Source organism: Tupaia chinensis, unplaced genomic scaffold (genome assembly GCF_000334495.1).
Source record: "Tupaia chinensis unplaced genomic scaffold, TupChi_1.0 Scaffold000294_5, whole genome shotgun sequence".
Classification (NCBI taxonomy): Eukaryota; Metazoa; Chordata; class Mammalia; order Scandentia; family Tupaiidae; genus Tupaia; species Tupaia belangeri.
Window position 1 is genome coordinate 3854760 of NW_006159782.1, and position 12465 is coordinate 3867224.

Consider the following 12465-nt stretch of genomic DNA (forward strand, 5'->3'; position numbering starts at 1 on the left):
CTGGACCCTGTCCTGAGCGTCCTCCCGGCTCTTCCCTTGCGCCAGGACCTCCCTTCCTGGCTCACGTGAGGGTCCAAGTTGCCCTTGGTCTGGCCTGCCTGAATCCGGCTCTCTGCTCTTCCTGCTGCTCGTCCCCAACTCAGGTCACGTCCAGCCTCACATACCCGCCCTCCCGGTCCTTCTAGCATCTTCAGTAAATGTCACTCACACATGGAGCGTTTTCTGGCTCTGTCTCCATCACTGCCCTGAGCTGGATCTCACCCAGGCTTCACCTCTGGGCGGGATGGGGCGTAGGGACACAGGAGGGGGTGGGTGGTTTTGAGGGTGTGTGGTGCTTAGGGGGTGCTGTGTGATAGGGCTCCAGGGTGACGCAAGGCCTGACAGGGGTGTCAAGGCCAGGTCAGGAATCCCTGGGAGACCGACGCACACGACAGGAGCTCCTGCTCCCCTCACTGACCTAGCCCCCAGCAGTGCATGGGCTGAACTGTGCACCCCAAATCCACACGTAGACACCATACCGCGGCACTCAGAGTCTGAATGTCTTGGAGGCCAGGCCTTCACGGGAACTATTAAGTTGAGACCCCCTAGGGTGGGCCCTAATCCAGTCCCACTGGCATCCGGACATGTGAGGAGGGGGAGCTGGACACAGAACAGACCAGGTACACAGGGCAGTGGTCTGTGAGGACAGCGAGCTGGAAGAGCCTGGGAAGAAGGCCCCTGCTGGCTGGTCTAGAACTTACGGCTCCAGAACTGGAGAATGTCACCTCCCGGTTTTAAGCACCTGGCTGTGGCATCTTGTCACGGCAGCCCCGGCACCTGACAACTCCTTTTTTCAGAGACATTCACTCTTTGCTAACTGCAGTCTGCTTTCAGGGCATGTCTCAGAGTCCGACACACACACGCGCACACGCACATTCCCGTCCTCGATGGTGCTGATTAGTAACAACTTCCACATGCCCAGGTGTGGAGGCGGGACCAAGGTGAGCTGCTGGGAGAGAAGGACCTTGGGGCGGATCGGGGGTGCTCTGAAGGAGGAGGGGGCCCCTGACAGAAGGAGCTGGGAGGGCAGGGGAGAGGGCACGCCAGGGCAGCCCCAGGTCAGGCACCGAGGGCAGGATGGAGCTCAGGGTGGGGATAGGGCTGTGGGCTGCCGTGAGGCCTCACCTGAGGATCTCCTGCAGGGTGATGCGCAGCAACTGATAATTTTCAACCATGTTCTCCCAAGGCCTGAAGTCCCTTCCCTCGTTGAACACAAAGTCTTTCCAGCAGTTTTCAAAATCTGAGGGGAGACAGCAGTCAGGACCCCACGCCTTTCTCCTCGACCCTCCAGGCCTCCTGGATCCCGCCAAGACCGGGAGGGCTGAGTCCTGGGCAGGCTCCCCTGGGTCCTGCCCCCTCTGCCAGCATCCCCGAGCTGCCACCCCTCACTCTACACCTCCCCTAGTCCTGACCCCCCCAATTGCTCACCTTTGGGGGACATGATCGCCACCCGGGCCCCTTCTTCATACATTCTGCGAAGCCCTTCCTGGAACTCTGGGTCCCAGAAGTAGTAGAGTCGGGCGGTGAGGATGGTCAGCCTGACGTTGCGGTGCGCAGCCAGGAAGTCGGCCACCTCCTCTGCATGCTCATGGCGGGGGCTCCAGGACAAGTACCAGGTGACCTGGAAGTTCTCGTCATGGCACGGGAAGTTTTCATGGAACCACGAGAGGAAGTGAGATTCTGGGCAGGGAGAATTGAACTGGGAGGGGAGGAGAGGTCAGGAGAGAGCAGAGGCAGAGGTCAAGGCAGGGACAGGGCTGATCAAGGGCTTCTCTCCTCTCAGTCCCTCCCCTCCCCTGTTGGCTCTGTCCCCCTTCACCCCACGCTCATCCATGAAGTCTCGTGTGCGTTCCCAGCATCCATTCTACACCCCCAAGCCTGCTTTGGCTGGCCTAGCCCTTGGGGCTCGGGTATGCCCCTGCCCGATGCCTGCTGGGAGGGCACAGAGCGGCCCTGCCCCATTGTGGAGCTGATGGCACCTGGGGCCACTGAGCATGGAAACATTAGGTTACTTTAAGGCATGAATTCTTTCATAGGGCTTCTCTGATCCTCTCTGCCAGGCAGAACAGTTCATGGTGTCAGACCATCTGTCCAAGAGCTTCTGTTGGCTTACGCGAAATCCACCTTAGTTCCATAGTTTTCTAGCTTAATCTTCAGATATGACATTCCAGTCAAAGCCCTGTCCAATAACGAGTATTTCCAATTTCTGATTCACGGCAACAGATATCATTGAACTTATGCAAATAACCCTTCTGCCACAAAATAAGAATATTCCCAAATACTTCCAATTCCAGAGGAGTCACCAAGGGAGAAAAGTTTGTTTCCATTTAAAGAAACAACCATTCCCAAATACTTCCAATTCCAGAGGAGTCACCAAGGGAGAAAAGTTTGTTTCCATTTAAAGAAACAACCAAACAAAAAAGAAAAAATGCTTTATTTATTTAATTTTTGGGGGAGAGGTTTTTGCTCTAGGGCATGTACACTCGCCAGAAAGAGACAGAGACAGAAAGTGAGAAATCACCCCCCAGGAAAGATGGCCACGCCACAATCCCTTCTCCATTCTCCTTTCAGGATCTTGGGCATGCACGTACATACGCCTGGTGTGAGTTTAAGCCACTGTGTCTGGGATTCGAACCGTGGTCGACTACATGGGAGTCCAGCGACATAGCGATTATGCCAACTGCTGGTCCCGAAGAAAAAAATATTTTAACAGATTGCTGAACCTATCACTAGCTCAAAAGAAAGCAAAATCCTTAAATTGGGAAAATAAAGCATAGTTTAAAAAAAATCAGTAATGTTTTACTCAAAAATCATAAAATTCTACTTCATCAGTTCAGTCTTATGTTCAATCTCTCTTCTGTGGAATCTGCAGTGTTGCTGTGGTCTGATCTTTCTGTTTGCACCCTGAAGTTAACAGTCAATGTTATTATTGCTATTTCTTTTTTTTTTTAAGAATTATTTTATTTAGCTTTATTTATTTATTTTGACGAGAGAGGGACACACACACACACACACAGAGAGAGAGAGAGAGAAAGCCAGCTGCCAGGTCAAGGACTCAAACCCTGGCCGGCCATATGGGAGTCCAGCGCCCTTAAGCACCACACCAACTGCTGGCCTCTATTATCGCTATTTCTTGTCCCTAGCATTAAGTTGGTCGTTTTCTTAATTTCCTTTTGTTCTCTTATTTCTGTATGTGTGTCATTAGTTTTCCCAGTAAAGTACTCCTTTCAGACCTTCTTGAAGAGTAGATCTGGTATTGACAAAATTTTTTTGGGGGGGGAGGGGGAGAGGTTTTTGCTACAGGGCACGTGCGCTCGCCAGACAGAGAGACAGAAAGTGAGAAATCACGCCCGGGGGGATGGCCACGCCGCAATCCCTTCTCCTCCAATCTCCTCTCGGGATCTTGGGCACGCACGCACACGCGCCCGGCGTGAGTTTTAAGCCACTGGGTCTGGGACGCGAACCGCGGTCAACTATGTGGGAGTCCAGGGACATAGCCATTACGCTAACTGCTGGTCCCGGTATTGGCAAATTCTTTCAGGTCTTGTTTATCTGACAATGTTTTTATCCTTTCTTTCCATATGAAGGATAATCTTGCCGGGTATAGTATTCTTAGTTGAAACTGTTTTTCTTTTTTTGGAGAGGTTTTTGCTATAGGTATAGGGCACGTGTGCTCGCCAGAAAGACAGAGAGCGACAGAGAGACAGAAAGCGAGAAATCACAATCCCTTCTCCATTCTCCTCTTGGAATCTTGGGCATGCACGCATATGCGCCTGGTGTGAGTTTAAGCCACCAGGTCTGAGACTCGAACAACAGTCAACTACATGGGAGTCCAGCAACATGGCCATTACGCCAATTGCTGATCCCCTGAAACTGTTTTTAACTTAACACTTTGAACATATTTTTCCCATTCTTTCCTTGCTCACATTGTTTTCTATGAGAGGTCTGATATTAGCCTGATGGGATAACCTTTAAAAGTAACCTGATGTTTCTGTCTTGTCAATTTTAGTATCTTGTCTTTGTCTATGGATATTTTTTTTTGGGGGGGAGAGGTTTTTGCTATAGGGTGTGTGCGCTCACCAGAAAGACAGAGACAGAGAGACAGAAAGCAAGAAATCACCCCCCCGGGGGGATGACCATGCTGCAATCCCTTCTCCTCCATTCTCCTCTCGGAATCTTGGTCATGCATGCACACGCATTTAAGCTACTGGTTCTGGGACTCGAACCATGGTTGATTACATGGGAGTCGAACGACATAGCCATTACACCAACTGCTGGTCCTGACCCCTCAGACTTAAAATGGCTTTTTGTTGAGTATTTCAGGGGTCTACTGTCAACTTTCTAACCTACAGGTAGTGGAATAATTTACTCAACACACTAGCTCCTATGGTGTCTCTCGGACAGCACTGCCCTGGAGCAAGCCCACAGCGGCTCCTGCCCCCAGACACACTGCCGTCTGCAGTCTGGGTGGAGGAGTCAGGGATGTGGGGGACACGACCAGGGTGGGAGTGGTTGGTGGGGCCTCCAGGTGGGGCCTTGCTCTCCAATGACTGCTGGTCACTGCTGCCCTAGTGGCAGCCCAGTGCTACATGAGGTCTCAGCAGCCAGGGCAGGCAGGGGAGAGAATGGTTTCACCAGAGTGAAAACTCATCCTTGACAGCAGGCCCAGGGCTGTGGCCAGGGTGGCCCACCCAGCCCAGAAGGTGCAGGACCATGGGAGGTGCTGGTGCTCAGACCCCAGCCCTCTGAGGTGATCTGTACTGGGACTCACTGGATGCAGAGCTCAGTGATGGGACCACAGGAAGCTACCATGGTGGGGTCAGCGGTGGCTTCTGCATGAGGTCTTTTTTTTTTTTTTGGAGAGATTTTCACTGTAGGGCGTGTGCGCTCGCCATACAGACAGAGAGAGACATAGAGACAGAAAACGAGAAATCACCCCCCAGCGGGGATGGTCACGCCGCAATCCCTTCTCCTCCATTCTCCTCTCGGGATCTTGGGCACGCACGCACACGCGCCCGGCATGAGTTTTAAGCCACCGGGTCCGGGACACAAACCGCGGTCGACTACATGGGAGTCCAGCGACATAGCCATTACGCTAACTGCTGGTTCCCTGCATGAGGTCTTTTGTGATCCCTCCAAAGGGGTTAGTTGCCCAGACAGTCAAGAAAGAATATCAGGGCCAAAGACCTGGATAGTGTGTTGGGAAGAAAATACACAATTGAGTGCCCGCCTGTGGCCCTTTCCCTGTCACTTCTCCTGCGTCCTCCCTGGGGAAGCTCCCACCTGCGATGCGAGGACACTCTGACTCTTACCTGGCGTGTAAAGATACCCCTGTCCAGGAGCACTGTGCCATGTCGCTCAGCTTTGTCCACTCGGTAGCACAGGAAGGTGGTGTTTCGACCAGAGACATATTTCAGGTTTTGGAAGTGAAAGTAAAATGTTTCTTGATATAATCGCTTCATCAGGTGCCTGGGCACGAGAGAGATTGGGACTGAGGGGCGCTCCTGGAGCCAGTCCAGGCTGCTGTCCCTGAGCACAGCTCCCTGGACCCCAAGTCCACCCCCTTTCTCTCTTTTAAAAAAAAAATCATTTCTTTATTTAATTTTATTTGCTATTATTATTTATTTTTAAATTTGACTGAAGAGGCACAGAGAGAGAGTGAGAGGAGGAGAAAGTGAGAAAGCAAACTGCCAGGTCTGAGACTCGAACCGTGGTCGTCCATGTGGGAGTCCAGTACCTTAACAACTATGCCACCTGCTGGCCCCACCCCCTTTCTTCACAGCCCTGACAATTTCTGCTGCCCTCTGTTATACCTAAGCTGTTGTTTTACTTTCTGTGAAGAATTGTTACACTTGATATGTTGTTTAATGGCTAAGTTAGTAGTTTGCTGTGAAGAAAATGTTTGATTGTAGCACTGCTTGCTGAGAGCATACGTGACTCCATTTTGCAGAACATTCAGCCCGGTATTAGTCGTATTCCTGGAAATTTGACATCCAGCCAACACCCTAGTGCTCATGGCTGATAGCAGACTAGCCGTATGCTGACTGACAACTTGAGGGACACAAGTATGGTCTATGCTTCACCCCCCCCACCATGATTCACAAAAATATGTAAACAAATCCCATTTTGTTCTGAACCAAATCCCATAGACTTACATGTAAAAATGTTACAAAAATATTTTGTTTTGTCAAATCACCATGAGCCTGTCAAAATTAGACATGAAAAGAGGAGCCTGAGGCGAACTCATCAGCTCTGTCCTCCACTTGGGCCAGATCCCGTCTTGCTGCATCTGAGACCTCCCTTGCAGCCTGAGGCTTTGCCGGTTTGCACACTGACTCCTCCTCGCCCAGACGGCCCTCCGCTCCGCCTTCTTTTATGCTCCATTGTCAGCCACTAGCCCTGACCTCTGTACTCTAGGATCACCAGGTGGGCTTTTCCTCCTTGCTCGCCCTCGGTCATCTCATGGCCACTGCCACCGTCATTCTTTAAGATCTTCGTGGAGCTCACCTCCGGCTCAAAGCCTGTGCCTTGGAGACGCCCAGCAGACTCTGCACACGGCCTCCCTCTGGCCCTTGCAGCCTGCACTCCCCGTCACAGCAGCAGCATAGGACTAGGACGCTCTGTGCCGCTCGTCCCTTCCTCCCTGTGTGATTTGACGGGGCCATGCAGACAACACCAGCTGGTAAAGAGGCTGCCTCCCATGCCTAAGGCAAGGCCTGGACTGGGAAGAAACTGCGAGGCAAGGCCGACAGTTTACGGGCCCTCCATTGTGTCGCTATACTGGCCTGTACTCGGTTTCTCTGCCGTGAGCTTTACTGTTATTGCAGTACCCTGCAAGGGTAAAATAACACCCCCAGCCTTATTACAACTTTACAATAAAGCCAATTAGTGATGCAAGCCGGAGTGAGGACCAGGAAACTTGAGACTTCCCCCACCTGCCTGTCTTAAGCCAAAATTAGCATATGTTAGGTTAAGTTAGTATAAGCCAAATTAGTGTAAGTAACATACCTAGAATAAGTTAGTTTAAGGCTAATTTTATGTAAATACCCCTTATTAAAGCTGCAGGCCAAAGTTAACTCATGTGAGGCCAAGTTAGCGCATCCACCACATTACAGGGACTCAAAGATAAAGCAAAAGAACTCACTAATTGACAGACTCAGCAAATAAAATACACAAGAAAAAAAAAAACAGGAACCCCCGGATTTAAAAAAAAAAAAAAAAAAAAAAAAAAAAAGGAAAAGCCTGACTGGCTACAACAGGATGAACAAACCTGAGGGCTCCAGAGAAAGACTAACTATCTTAGCTGGGAGCTCTTATCTAAAGCAACAGGTAGTTGTTAGCTACAAAGAGTTTCTCATCTATGTGCTGTTGACTATGAAAAACTGCTAATAAAACATCCTGTGTTGTCTCCTGAGCTACAAGATCACCTTCCTTTCCCATATGGGCAATAGGCTCATCACCTTTAGCTATAATATAGATATTCCATATATTAACTGTGTCTTTACTTAACAAGACAAGATTTCTATCTAGGCCTTCGTAACCAGCAATGCTGCTGCCCTGGCCCGGGACTGAAGTTATCAAGCTTCCTGTAAGCCCCCTCTTCGAAAGACCCTTCCCGGTAATCAAGATCTAAGAAGAAAATACACCACACAAATGGACTTCCTCATCCTGAGAACTGTGATTGATTTTACCTGATCTGACAAGACAAACAGCATGTTTTATATAATTATTGTTTCCATGCTTTGTATACCCTGTCTCTTAGAGAAAATTTTTTACTTCCCCTCACCCCCCTTACTTCCTAAAACATCCCTCAATAAATACGTATGTTTTAATAGCCACTGGGCTGCAGTCTGGAGCTGGCTTGGCTGTAGCCGGCTGAGAACATGCTAGAGTATTGAGGTCTCAGTCTAATTTTTGTCCCTGATCACCCATGTCGCCTTCCTGTGTACGAGTCTCAACCCACTCCGGCTGGAGCAGGGCTTCCGGCAGTGATTAAAGTAACCTGAAAGGCAAACCTGAGTCCTGTCCTCCTTCCGTGGGCTAGAGCACAGATTGGCTATAATTGCTTGGGCAGCAATAAAGGTGGATCGAACCTTTATTAAGTCGTGCTTAAACTCCTCCCCGCCTTGCTCCCCTTGCTGCTGTTGCTCCCCACAACACCTTCCCAATCAGGAGCCTTGGTATTGGCAGAGAGGAAGAGGAGAGGATGATGCCAGCAGGGAGGGGTGACCTCTCACCTCTCAGGCCCAGCTTTGACTCTTCCCATGGACCCCCACACACATACACACACCCACAGTGTCTTGCCCTCCCACCTGACAGTTACCGAAAAATGTGAAAGGTGAAAAACACCTCTCCAGCTCCAAATAAGATCTTATCCTATGGGTCCAATTCATTTCTGACTTTTCACACCTGAATGCTATTTTTTTTTTTTTTGAGAGATTTTCACTGTAGGGAGCGTGCACTCGCCAGACATACAGAGACATAGAGACAGAAAGCGAGAAATCACCCCCCAGGGGGGATAGTCACGCCGCAATCCCTTCTCCTCCATTCTCCTCTCAGGATCTTGGGCACGCACGCACACGCGCTCGGCGTGAGTTTTAAGCCACTGGGTCCGGGACGTGAACCGCGGTCGACTACGTTGGAGTCCAGCGACATAGCCATTATGCTAACTGCTGGTTCCCCTGAATGCTATTTTTGAATTACTTTTTATGTAGGACACAGGGGTGAAGGTTTTGACAAGGTCTTCCCCAGTCCTGGTCTGCATGGCCCAGAATCCCAGATCAGCAGGACCACAACCCAGGGGGCCTTGCCCTCTGTGTAGGTGTCTCAGGAATTGTCCCCAGGCCTCCCACAAGGACTGGAGGACTCGGCCACCGAGCAGCTGCATCTCAGCAGGGTGGCCGCGTTGCAGTCTATGCGTGTTATTATTAACTACTTGTGTTACACAACACGTGTGCTCACCAGGGAGGGTGAGAGGGAGAGACAAAGACAGAGACAGAAAGGAGAGGTGAGAAAGCACCCCCGGGGTGGCAACGCTGCAATCCCTTCTCCTCCATCCTGCTCTCGGGACGCTGGGAAGTCCCACACTTACCTAATGTGTTTTTCAAGTCACAGGGTCTGGGCCTGAGCAGTGCAGTGGGCTACGTGGGGCCAGAGCCTTTACCACCACACCACCACGATCCCACAGGTTATTATCTGTAAAGGCTGACACCTCAGCACCCGTGCTGGCTCTGTGCTGGCTCCTGCCCTGAGCACTGCCGGTGTGAGCTCACCCCTCCCTGCCGCCCAGACCCTGTGGCTGCCAAGGCCATCTAGCATATGAGCAGGCAGAGGCAGTGGGGGACCTGCCATGTCACGGCTGGAGTCTGAGGGGGCTGGTCCCCTGTACAGCTGGGCCACAGTCGTGGCTGGGGTGCATCTGATGGGAAAACAGGAGCGTGGCTCCCGTGGCCCGACTCCCCCACCCACTCTCCTGGTGTGGGTCAGAGGAAGAAGCGAGGTCCCTGAGGCTGCACCCAAGTGAGGGCCCGCTGTCCTCCCCCTGCTCTCAGAGCGATGTCCTTGGGGGTAAGTTTATCTCCTGGCCTCAGGGAGCAGTGCCTCCTCCCCACCCTCAGTAACTGCGGGCTCAAAGTGAGGTCACAGGAGAGCGGGAGAGTGCTGGGACAGAACCACTGCTCCCCATCCCTGGTGCAGATCTGCGTGTTCACAGAGCACAGGGACGTGGGCCCCACGGGGGCTGCCACACAGGGCAGGGGTCGCCAGGCCCAGCACGGAGAGACACCCAGGACTGGTGGTGGGGTCAGCAGTGGGGACAGAGAGGGAGGGGAGTGGGTGCTGCAGGGGCCCAGGGAGGGGGAACCCAGGGCTGGGATGGACTGGAGTGGCTGGAGTGGGCAGAGCAGGGGCCTGAGGGCACAAACCCAGCAGGACCCAAGAGGGGACAGCAGGGGGCCCAGCATCAGTCAGGGGTGTCAGCTACCTACCGAGTCCTGCTGCAGCTACTGGCAAGCTTGTCTGGGCTTGTCTTTGTCCTGGGCTTGGGCTTCTGTTTCCTGCTTTCAGGACAGTGTCTGGGCCAGCCCCTTATTGGGGGATAACCTCTCAGGCCCTGAGCACAGGCCCCGCCTCCTTCCTGCCTAGGGGTGGGAGGGCCTCAGGGTGCAGGAGCTTCCTCAGGCTCAACCCCCTCTCTCCTGGCCCTCCCACATCCCTGACCTGGGAAGTCCCTGCAGGCTGGACTCAGCCCTGAGGTTTGTCTTGGGGCTTAGGGTGCATTTCCTGTTTCCAGGACCCTGGCTGTAGGTGCCCCTTATCTGTGAGAGACTTTCCAGGGCTCTGTGAGTGGAGGCCCCGCCTGCCTCCCCCTCCTAGTCCCTGGATGGGAGGGCCCAGGGGAGTGCCCTCCTCAGGCTCAGGCCCACCCTTCCCTGCTCTCTGGCTGGGCACAGCAGGCCTCTGATGGAGCCTGGCCCCTGGGTGCAGCAGCCTGGGGAACTGCAAAGGGAGAGGCAAAGTCGTTGCCAGAGGGAGGAGGTGCCCAGACCTGCTGAGGGCACAGGACAGGGGCCTCCCTGGTGGATGGGGCAGGCAGGGGCCCTCTGCCCACCACCCCTCCCAGCCTGCATTTGGGCTCACAGCTCAGCTCCTTCCTAGTGAAGGAGGAAGCTTTGGTTCTCGGGATGCTGGGATCCTGGGCTCTGGGTCAGGACTCCTGATTGTCACTCCCTGCACAACAGCTGTGGTGTTATAAGAGGACATTCAGAGGTAGCCAGATTTATTGGAGTTTAGCCCACGGCATATCGGGCGACTCATGCCTCTCAAAACCTCACCATCCGGAGTGAAAGGAGAAAGGAGTTTATTTAGGGCAAAAATTCACAGTCTTTTCTGGGATGACTGATGATCACAAGAATAGGTGCTTAGGTGGAGTGGACTAGGAAGGGCAGGGGTGGTGTTTTCAATGTAAAGAAAAAAGCAATTGCGGATGCAGAACAAGCAGGTTAATCATCCCTAAGGGTATGTTCTATCCCTCCCTAAACAGAATGGAATCTCAATGGTCTCCATGTCCTTAGGTGAGGTCTGCTGACTGGTGATTGTATCTTAAGTCATTTAGGATATAATTGGCTTCGGTAATTGGCTGATTTTGTTTACCTTAGTAAGAGAAAGCAACTTTTTAATCACTCCCCACTTCTCTCTCTCTCTCTCTTTTTTTTTTTTTTTGGATAGGTTTTTGCTGTAGGGCGGTGCGCTTACCAGAAAGACAGATTCAGAGAGACAGAAAGCAAGAAATCATACCCCCACCCCCCCACCCCCGGGGGATGGCCACGCCATAATCCCGTCTCCTCCATTCTCTTCTCAGGATCTTGGGCACACATGCACACATACCCAGCGTGAGCTTAAGCCACCAAGTCTGACACTCGAACCGTGGTTGACTACATGGGAGCCCAGCAACACAGCCATTATACCAACTGCTGGTCCTTCCCCACTTCTCTTTTGCGGGGACCAAATCATTGATTCCTCAGTACCAGTTAGCGGGCGAGGTGATAGTCTCCTTTCGCAGGTAAGGAGTTTCACCGAATTTAAAGTCCCATTTGAACTGAGTTGGGCTGATTTCATGGTCTCCAGTTGCTGGGCACAGCTGCTCACGGCGGGAGCGTCTGGTCGGACTGGCTTGGGCCGATATTCACAGTATGCAGCCACTAGGTTCCGTCACTTACAGGGAGGCCTGATTCAGCCCTTCCCAAGTTTACAGCAGCAGGACAGTATTTGGCTAGCTACTCATGGAAATAACAAAATCTCTCACAAAACAGAAACCATATCATTTTCTCTTTTTGAGTCTCCTCAAATATCTGTTAGGGAGAGTCACCCTGGCAGTGCAGTGCATGGTATATTTGGGCTCTAGGTCCAGAGGTAACTAGCATTTAATATTTAATGGCTTTCATCCTGTAAGAGATAGGATCGAGTAAGAAAATGGAAAAACAGAGCTGAAAGTCAAAATTAGAAGCATGAGGGACCAGCAGTTAGCATAATGGCTATGTCGCTGGACTCCCATGTAGTTGACCACGGTTCGAGTCCCGAACCCGGTGACAAAACTCACTCCAGGCACATGTGCGTGCGTGCCCAAGATCCCAAGAGGAGAATGGAGAAGAAGGCATTGTCACATGGCCATCCCCTCCTGGGGGGTGATTTCTCACTTTCTGTCTCTATGTCTCTCTCTGTCTGTCTGGCAAGTGCACACGCCCTATAGCAAAAACCTCTCCAAAAAGAAAAAAAAAAAATAGCTGCATGGTTAATAGAGGACTTCACAGGGGAAGGGCCAAGGCGCCTACTCCCAGAGGCCGCTCTAACCGCCCCATGAGTCGGCAGCAGCCTGTCCCTTCCCTGACCATCTGGTCGTGGAGCTGCTGGGCCCTGCTCTTTCTAAAG

The 12465-nt window shown here is 52.0% G+C and overlaps 1 protein-coding gene across 1 annotated transcript in view; it reads right to left on the minus strand.

The window, feature by feature from the left end:
* The window catches only part of LOC102486589 (DNA dC->dU-editing enzyme APOBEC-3F), a 47612-nt gene extending 37435 nt beyond the window's left edge, over positions 1–10177 (minus strand). The window contains exons 1-3 of the mRNA XM_006150778.3: positions 10026–10177; positions 5352–5508; positions 1468–1738 (exon numbers count right to left, since the gene is read on the minus strand). Of these exons, the coding sequence (XP_006150840.1) occupies positions 1468–1738; positions 5352–5501 (421 nt within the window). The 5' untranslated portion in view covers positions 5502–5508; positions 10026–10177. The remainder of the gene's footprint in view (positions 1–1467; positions 1739–5351; positions 5509–10025) is intronic.
* Positions 10178–12465: the final 2288 nt, after the last annotated feature.